This window comes from Ursus maritimus, unplaced genomic scaffold (assembly GCF_017311325.1).
Source record: "Ursus maritimus isolate PB19 unplaced genomic scaffold, ASM1731132v1 scaffold_22, whole genome shotgun sequence".
NCBI lineage: Eukaryota > Metazoa > Chordata > Mammalia > Carnivora > Ursidae > Ursus > Ursus maritimus.
Window position 1 is genome coordinate 27,354,188 of NW_024424675.1, and position 9,357 is coordinate 27,363,544.

Sequence of the window (9,357 nt, forward strand, 5' to 3'; positions counted from 1 at the left end):
GGCTTAAATGAAAGACCACGAGAAGTGAGAGCCGCTGGGAGCCAGACCACCACCAAGGCAGGGAGCCTGGCTGAGAAGAGCGCCCTCCCAGGAGAACCAGCCAGAAATGGAGAGAGACAGGAACCAGGTCTTGGTGACAATATTTGAGCCCTTGAATCAAGCCAGACTTAAAGTTGGATTTAACTTCCAGATTGTCAAGTCCAATGAACCAATGAACTCCCTCTATCTTCAGGCCTCTTTGGGCTGGGATTCCTGTACCTGTAATTAAGAGTACCTGCCTGGGGTTCCTGGTCCCAGCTCTGAGCTCCCTGGGCTCCATGAACATCACAAGTCCCCTGGAGCTCCCAAGACCTGCTGGTTGGGGCTGTCCACCTCCCACTCACCTGGGTGGCCTGCAGGGCACTGAGCAGACCAGGGTGTGGGGGCTCTTTCCTGGCATCAATCACAACCGCCAGCCCCTTGGTTTTATCTTCAGGCCTGTGGGTGATAAACAGAGTTGGCAGTCTTGCTGGATGGACCGGGCTTTCTAGGGGGAAGGGCCTAGTGGAAGGGGAGGGAAACTGGCTGCCAGAGCCTTGATTTGTTGGTGAACTCTTCATCCTACAAGACCAACTGCCGATGCCCACCCCACTCCAGGAAGCCCTCCATGATCTCCCTCCAGGCGGAGTCCATTGCTTTCTATTTGGTGTTCCCACAATACCTCACACAGCGCTCTCTCACACCCTGTAAGCCACTGTCCCAGCTGTAGTGGGTGAATCGCCCAGCATTTAACCCATCCCTTCCCTGTGGGCAGAACTCAGGTTTTGTTCAGGAATCCCATGCCCTCGGCATCACAGGTCCCCCAAGGGCTGGTTTCTGATTGGCTGAGGCCAACAGCCAAGAGCCAATTCCTCTGGCCAATGATTGCTTTAAGTAGGGGGTCACATGACCTATTTCTGTCCAATGAGAAGTGAGGGGTCGTGTGCTGGGAGACTTCTGGGAAAGACGGGCTTTCCTTTACGAGGTTCTTCCTAAGAGCTAGAAAGCAGGGACCAAAAAAGATAAATTTCCTTATCAGTTAAGGCATTTTGAACTGGAATTTGTTACTAGTAGCTGGAACACCCTCCCTGGTTCGCGCTGTACTTTTCAGTGATTACCTTAGGATTTTCCAAACAGGCCCAATTGTCAGGACTTGTTGAAATAATCGGTTCCTCGCCCCCTGCCCCATCCCCCCAGCAGGTACAGGGTGGGGCAGGGAGTCCGTGTGGTTCCAAGGGGCCGTGGCCATCCTGATGATCAGGCAGGTTGGGAAAATAAGCGCCCCTCCGCGTCAGGCCTTCAAGCCTGAAGCCCAGCGAGTTCATAGATAAAACGGAGGCGGCCAGTGTGGGGGTGGAGTTGTGGCACCGCCGTAGTATCTGATACCTGGGCAAGTTGTTTTTTCTTGCTGAGGCTCAATCTTCCCATCTGTACATAGGGATAATAATAGTGCTGGCCCCTTGGGGGGTGGTGAGGACTGATGAATTCATTAGTGTAAGGCACTTAGTGACTGCGCGGAGTAAGAGGAATGCAAATGTCTGCTTTTGTCATGACCCTAGAAGGGGAAACTGAGGCACAGAGCAGCGACATGGCAGACAGTGAGAAGAGGCTCTTGGAGGCGATGCCATGTCTCTGACTTCATGACCCGCACCTCACCTGCCTCTGGCTGTTCGTGCTGGGAGCGGTTTCTTTTCACACCTGCCTGGCCGCCAGCCTGGAGGCCCCAGGAGGGCAGGGCCCAATGTGAGGAGCATCTGAGCCTCTAGCTTGGCCCAGCATGAAGCTGGGGCCAGGACTCCACAGTTTACAGTGGTCATCAGAGTCCACTTGGTCGTCCCTTTTTTTCAAGTGAGACTCAGAGAGGGGAGGTTACTGCCCTGAGATCACACAGCAAGTTGGTGGGATTCCAGGACTCTGTCTACCACACTGGCCACTTCTCAGCACAGAAAATGGGGTCGCATCTCCCCCTCAGGCCAGAACAGCCACACCACCTTGGAGAAAAGGAAGAAAAATCTCAATGACCAGCAAGTGGCAGTGATGGCTCCCATGGAGTAGAGCACATGGAGAAGGTTCCAAAGGTTTCCATCAGTCCCTCCACCCCCTACCTCTAGCCACACAGCCTCTAGGTTGGGTTGGGGTCTATAGCTACAGTCCTGAGCAAACACCACCTCTGGCTGGGGGCCGGAACCCTGAGGAAAGGATGGTGCCCTTCTCCAGCCAGCCCAACATGAAGTCACACAGGTGGGGGGAGTGGAGGTGTTAGAAATCAGCCTGGATCACCCATTACTCACATACTGATTTTTTCACTCTCTTACTCATTCATTCATTCACTGGTTCACCCTTCGTTTGTTCAACAAATATTTATAATTCAGATGCTGGTTCAATTATCACCTCCTCCCGGACGCCTTCCCTGATTTCCCAATTGAAATCAATCCCTCACCCTTCCCACTCTTCCGCAGTGGTTGTCAAAATGTGCCCCTAGCCCAGCAGCATCCGTATGGCCAGGACATTTGTGAGAAATGTAAGTTCTTCGGCCCAAGATCTACTGAATGAGAAACTTGGGGTGGGAGCCAGCGATCTGCTTTAACAGCTCTCCGGGTGACTCTGAGGTACGCTCGAGTTTGCGAACCACTGATGTACATCCCGCTGTTTTCTTCACCACACTGGTGCTCCTGGGAGTTGCTTGTCCGTGCTCTGCTCCTTACACACCATCCATCTCCGAAACCCTCCTAATCTGGGAACCCCCTGATGGCAGGGACTAAGTCTGTCCTGCTTTCTCCCCAGCATCTGGCTTGGGACTGGCCTGGGAACAGGCGACTGGGTGGAAGGACACGGTGTCTCTCCATTCAGTGCCTGGTCCTGGGCTCCGGGCCAAGAAGTTGAAGGGGGACGAGTGACCAGCTGGCCCAGCCCCTTACCTGGGAACAGTGCACAGGTAGGACAGCAGCTTGGTGACCTCTGCGGCTGTGCACCACGGTGCCTCCCAGGCCCCCTCGGTGGCTGACACCAGGAGCAGGGGCCTCCCTGCCCTGTCCCGACCTCCTGGAGGAGAGAGGACACATGTGAGCAGTGAGAACTTTGGTGGAGCCCTCTCTGTGGGAACCTTCTCTGTGGCCTCCAGGCCCCTCTGCCTCGGATGCCCTTTCTCTCCTCCCCCGTGAACGCTGAACTCTGAGTCAGCCTTCAAGCCCCAGCTCAAAAGCCACTTCCTCAGAGAGCCGTCCCTGAGTCCGTCCTCCGGGCAGAGGGAGCCTCCCCTCCTTCTGGGCTCCCCTCTGTGCAGGGCACTCTGGGAGGCCCAGCTCGGGGACTGCGGGGGCACGCGGGTGGGTTCAAGTGTCAGCTTGGCACTGGCTCGCTGGGTGGTCTTGGGCTAGTCGGTGGGCCTCGGAGCCTGTTTCCTCATCCGTTAGATGGGGAGAATAAAATGCGGAGCTGGTTAGGTCATTTCAAGGACTAACTGAGAAGGTCCTAAGAAACACACTGAGCCACGGGCTCAGTGACAGCCGTTGTTACCCGGATCATCCCCTCTGTCCTCGTCTCTGTCCCCGGCCCAGGGCCGCCCGCTCACACTTTATTTTTGCAGACTTTTACCCATGGGTTCTCCACAGACTGTTTCCTGCTCCAGGAATCAGGGCTGTGTGGCCCACTGTCCCCCCAGGGGTGACAGTCCAAGACCCAGGGAGTCAGCACAGCCTGGCTGCTATGGCGAGGAGAGAGGACAGAGGGGGAAAGGGGCTCAGGCCTCTGGAAACTGGGCCGGTCTCACACCCTGGGCTTGAAGCCCTGCCCTCCAGAGTCACCTCACGCAGAACCATCCTGAATGGCCACTGCCCACTCCACGTGGGCACGGCCCTCTACAGTGTGTAAGTGGGGAAGACCCTTTATGGCTCAGGACGTCTTGGAGACAAACTTAACTACTTTCGTAAGGACTGCCTTACACAGGGGTGCAGGCCTCTGGAACATTCTTTCTTTCACACAGGTTTGCAAATTTGACATAATTTAAAAATTTAAAAAGATGTCCATCTCTGTGTATGCATATCTAACTTTATATCCTCTCGATATCATGGGTTTGATCTTTTTCTCCTTAATACTCATTCATAAATTTCAAGAGGAAAAACATTTTGTTGGGGACAATGTGGGAAATTTGAATATGAACTGAGTGTTGAATAGTATTAGAAATTATATTTAATCTTGTTAGATGTGCTAATGGTATTGTGGTTATTAGGGGAAATATCCCCAGAGCTGAGAGAGGCATGCTGAAGTATTTAGGGGCAAAATATGAAGATCTTTCATTTACGCCAAAATGTTAAGACTTCTTAAATCTGGGGTCGCCTGGGTGGCGCAGTCGTTAAGCGTCTGCCTTCAGCTCAGGGCGTGATCCCGGCGTTATGGGATCGAGTCCCATGTCAGGCTCCTCCGCTATGAGCCTGCTTCTTCCTCTCCCACTCCCCCTGCTTGTGTTCCCTCTCTCGCTGGCTGTCTCTGTCAAATAAATAAATAAAATCTTATAAAAAAAAAAGACTTCTTAAATCTGAATAATGGGTATGTGTGTTCATTATACTACAGTCTCCACTTTTTGGTATGCTTGAAATTTTTTATAAGAGAAAGTCAAAAAACGTGAAATGATTAAATGTGAGAAAATGACATAACCTGCAAAGCCGGAGATGTCTGTCCATGTCCCCCTGAAATCCTCTCGCAGCCACTGCATCATGTCCCCCCGGCCCATTTTCTTGGTAAGGAAACCAGGGCCTCGCGAGGGGAAGCAGCTTCCCAGCCTCGCACAGAGCCCGGTCCCTAACCTGCCAGCGACGGAGGGGGTCACACTTGATCTGGCCCTTGACCACATGGAGAGATGAGCTCCTATCTCTGTAGATCCATGACTGGAGTTCAGTAGAGATTCTTGGGGTGCTACTCCCCTACTCTAAACCCTTCACAGCTCCCCATGGCCTCCAGGAAAAAGTGTAAGCTTCTCCACTTGGCACTTACGTTGCCCCAGAGGCTGCACACTCGTCCGGGCTCATTTCATTCACTTTGTGTTAGGAGCCCTCCCCACGCCTCCCACCCCCTTCATTTGTTGAAGTCCTAATCCCTGGGGGAACTCAGATTGTAACTGGATTTAGAGATAGGGTCTTTAAAGAGGTGATTCAGTTAAAATGAGGTCATGGGGGTGGGCCCTAATCCAATATGACTTGTGTCCCTGTGACAAAAGGAAATGTGGACACATTCACGTGTGAAGATAAGATGGACATCTACAGCTCATATACTGTGTCACCCCTTGTCACCTATGGCCCAGCCAGGGTGGGTCATCTGTTGTTGCCTAAACTAGCCCGATCCTTTCTCACCTCCCCACCTTTGTTCATGCTGTTTCTTCTGCCAGGGATTCCCTCCCCTCCTATTTCTGTCTGGTGAAACCCTCTTCATCTTTCCAAGCCTGGTTTAGATGCCACCTCCTCCAGGAAGACCTCCTCCCTGCCCTCTATAGAAGTCCTTCTCTCACCCCAGCCCCCTACAGCAAATGTAGGCCTTTATTCCATCCTGCAAGACTGAGGGCTCCAGTGTAACCTGGCTCAAATTCATTGTATCCCAGCACTCAGCACAGAATTGGAACAGGTAACCGATGTCTGTGGCTGATGAATGCATGGATTATTACAATCTTGCCTCTCAAACCTCCATGCGCCTGAGGATCCTGCTAGAATGCAGATTCTGATGCTAATCCGGCCTGAAAGTCTGCATCTCTCCCTAGCTCCAAGGTGATACCAATAGGATTGGTCCCCAGACCACACTCTGAGTGGCAGAGGCTCCCGGTATTCAGAACATTCCACACTGGGACATGGCTATCAGCTTGTGTGTCTGGTTCCCCACCCAGCACCACTGGAACAGGGCTTGTCCACAGCCAGAGCTAGGTGAGCACGCAGATGCTGGCTGAGTCCACTGGAGTGATGGACAGCTGTCCACCTGATTTGCCTTCAGCTGGGAGGTCCCTTCTCCCCCGATGCCTCCCTCATCTGACAGCTGGAGCCAGGAATATTAATGCCTGGAGCCCTGGCTCAGAGCTGCGCTGTGCACATCGGGCTCCAAGTCTCCGGTGGAAATAGGGACAGCAAGTCGGGATGTGGAGAGTACCAAAAGCCACCAAAAAACGGTTGCACCTTTCTGCAGCATTATTCACTCCCAGTCTGGGGGGAAATGGTAAGCCATATAACTGGCAAGCCATTTAGAGCATTTTTTAAAATACTGAAACAAATATCAATGTATTCTTAAGTAGAATACAAAATGGATAGAAATTTTAAAGACAAAAAGGATTTCAAAGATATGTGCAGAGCAACCAAGAGCTCAGGGAGAGACTTCAACCCCTGGGGCCCTGTTCAGTTTCTTCTGCATTCGGGGTTTTTCCATGCAAAGCCTGAGAAGCCCTCTCCAAAGGCTTGGTGCCTGTGGTACGCAGAGTGATGGTTCCAAAGATGCCCACATCCTAATCTAGAGCCTGTGCGTATGCCAGCTTACCTGGCAAAGGGACTTTGCAGATGTCATTAAAGCAGGACCTCTAGCTGGAAGATTAGCCTGGATTATGCAGGTGGTCTAATCTAATCTAATCTAATCTAATCATATCTAATCTAATCATGTGATCCTTAAAAGCCAAACACCTTTCCTGGCTTCAGGCAGTCAGAAAAAGGTGTGAAGACAGATGGGCAAGATGCCAGCATGTCTTATGCTGGTGGGAATGGTCCAAGAGAGGAGAATCTCTCCGGAAGGATGTCTCTGAGCAGGCGAGCAGGAGCAGAGCTGGGAAGAAAGAAGGACAGGATGAAGGGTGGGAAGGATGAAGGGAAGGTGGTTGGACCAATGCGTTGAGGGTCTGGGGGATTGAAAGATTATTAAAATTGGGCTGGTGGGTGAGCAAGGAAGAGGGGCAGGGTAATGTAATTCTGGGGGTGGCCATGGCGGGAGAAGCTGGGAGGGGGTGATGAGGACAAGATCGCTGAAGATGAGGCGGTCAAGGGAGGAAATGGAAGGAGCGTCAACATGGAGAATATTCCTTCACTCAGAAAAGGCACCAGACGGGGTGCCTGGGTGGCACAGTCATTAAGCGTCTGCCTTCGGCCCAGGGCGTGATCCCGGCGTTCTGGGATCGAGCCCCACATCAGGTTCCTCCGCTATGAGCCTGCTTCTTCCTCTCCCACTCCCCCTGCTTGTATTCCCTCTCTCGCTGGCTGTCTCTATCTCTGTCAAATAAATAAAATCTTTTTTCAAAAAAAGAAAAGGCACCAGACACTGCTCCAGGTGCCCAGGACCCACGAGCGCATGTTGCAAGTCCAAAAAATCACAGTAAGAGTCATTGTGGAAAGAGTGACAGTGGTGAGCCAAGCCCTATCTGCTTCCTTTCCTCTTACACAAGGAGGAGCCCAAGGCTCAGAGAGGGCAAGTGACTCCCCTGAGGTCACACAGGAAGCCGATAAAACCGAAATTAGAATGGTCTCCTGCCTCCCAGAACAGGGCCTTTTGATGGACAAAATCTGAGCGTTTAGAACATGGCAGCCCGAAAGGATTGTGAGGCCCTTTGTGTACAATTAATATGGGCAAAAACAGCATGAGTTTCAACAAAGATGACCCAGAAGAGAACGGCCAATGACGCCTAGGAGCTTCAAAAAGACAGAGTCATGTCCAGGGCCCTATGGAGATGCCAAAGTCTAGGAAGTAAAATAGAATTTCAAGACAGGGAGTCGAAGAAAGCACTGTGGTCTCTCTTGCCTCTAGACATTTGCACATCCTGTTCCCTCTGTCTGGAACACTGTTCCCCTCTGCCTTCACCTGGATCACACCTAATCATGCTCTAGGACTGAGATTTCTTTCTTTTTTTTTTTTTTAAGATTTTATTTATTCATTTGAGAGAGAGACAGAGCACAAGCAGGGGGAGGGGCAGAGCAAGAGGGAGAAGCAGGGTCTCCACTGAGCTGGGAGTCCAACGTGGGGCTCGATCCCAGGACTGGAGATCATGACCTGAGCAGAAGGCAGATGCCCAACCTTCCGAGCCACCCAGGCGGCTAGGACTGAGCTTTCTATTGCTTGCTCCTTCCTCCCTGACCTCTCCTCCAGCCCCAGCCTGGGCCAGGGCACTCGTCTGCCCTCCGCGGTTGCCATTGGTTTACACTGGATTGTAATAACCTGCTGAATTTTCTCTACTATGAGAATATAGACTTCTTGAGAGCAGAGCACACATCAGACTTGTTCCCCGCTGAATCCTCAGTGCTAAGCCCAGGGCCTGGCTGTACACAAGCAGGTATTAAAGACATATTTATTGCCAAGATGAATAAATAGTCAACAGAAGTGATGACACCCTCTCTGTTAGAGGCTGATAACACCCCACTCCGCTCCCTTTGGGCTAGCTACCCATCCCCCAGAGGCTCTTGGCTGTTGGCTGTATTAGCTCGCGAATGTCCCTTTCTCTGGAGAATTGCCCTCAACTGAACCGGATCACAGGCTCACCCTGCATCCCCATCCCAGGATCAGCCTGGGGTGATGACCCACAGACCCAAGCGTACAAAAGACCAGCCTCCTACACCTGCAAATGGAACCAGCCCCACAGTGTAATTCATGCTCCAGACCCTCATGGGGTCAGGCCACAGCCTTGCTCAGCTCGTCCCCTGCCCCGTCCTACTTCCCTCACTTCCCTTCTCCTGAGAGCAACCTTCAACCGGCCACTTTCCCAAGGATCCCTGTCTTAGGCCCTGCTTCTAGGGAACTGACCTAAGACACCCACCCTGGCTGCCTCACTGCAAAGTAGGATGGATGGATGGATGGATGGATGGATGGATGGATGGATATCTAGAAATTGCTTTCATATAATCCAACTTCTTCGCTGGAAAGATGAAGAGCCTGAGTCCCAGGGAGGCCTGGTCCAGAACACAAGCCTCCGGGACCTTCTCTGTCTCCTCCACACCCACCAGCATCAAGATGCTCAGAGACTCCCCGACTTGAAGATCTCCACACTCAGAGCCCCCATCCTGGGCTCAGGGCCTGGGGCCTCCTCGTCGAGAGTGGGGCTTCTTTCAGGAGGGCCTTCTGGGAAGCCAGCCTTTTCCCCGGTCAGTGGGCCTGAGTCAGCGTCTGGGCCAAATGTTTTGGTCTGAGTTGTTCCAGCTGGGGAAGAACAACAAAGAAAAGGGTATTAAGGAAAATATGGGTTTCCCCGGAGGAAATGTCTTTTCTGGCACCTTCTGACTGATAATAACAGCTTACAGCTATTCATCTCCTATCACGTGGCAGGTGTTATGCTAAGTTCCTTACTTTTTTTTTTTTAAGTTTATTTATTTATTTGGAAATCTCTACACCCAACAT

The 9,357-nt window shown here is 52.0% G+C and overlaps 1 protein-coding gene across 1 annotated transcript in view; it reads right to left on the reverse strand.

The window, feature by feature from the left end:
- KIAA1755 (KIAA1755 ortholog) overlaps positions 1 to 9,357 on the reverse strand; it is a 30,724-nt gene that overhangs the window by 14,405 nt on the left and 6,962 nt on the right. The window contains exons 5-8 of the mRNA XM_040638673.1: positions 8,986 to 9,159; positions 5,741 to 5,805; positions 2,937 to 3,328; positions 384 to 477 (exon numbers count right to left, since the gene is read on the reverse strand). Of these exons, the coding sequence (XP_040494607.1) occupies positions 384 to 477; positions 2,937 to 3,328; positions 5,741 to 5,805; positions 8,986 to 9,159 (725 nt within the window). The remainder of the gene's footprint in view (positions 1 to 383; positions 478 to 2,936; positions 3,329 to 5,740; positions 5,806 to 8,985; positions 9,160 to 9,357) is intronic.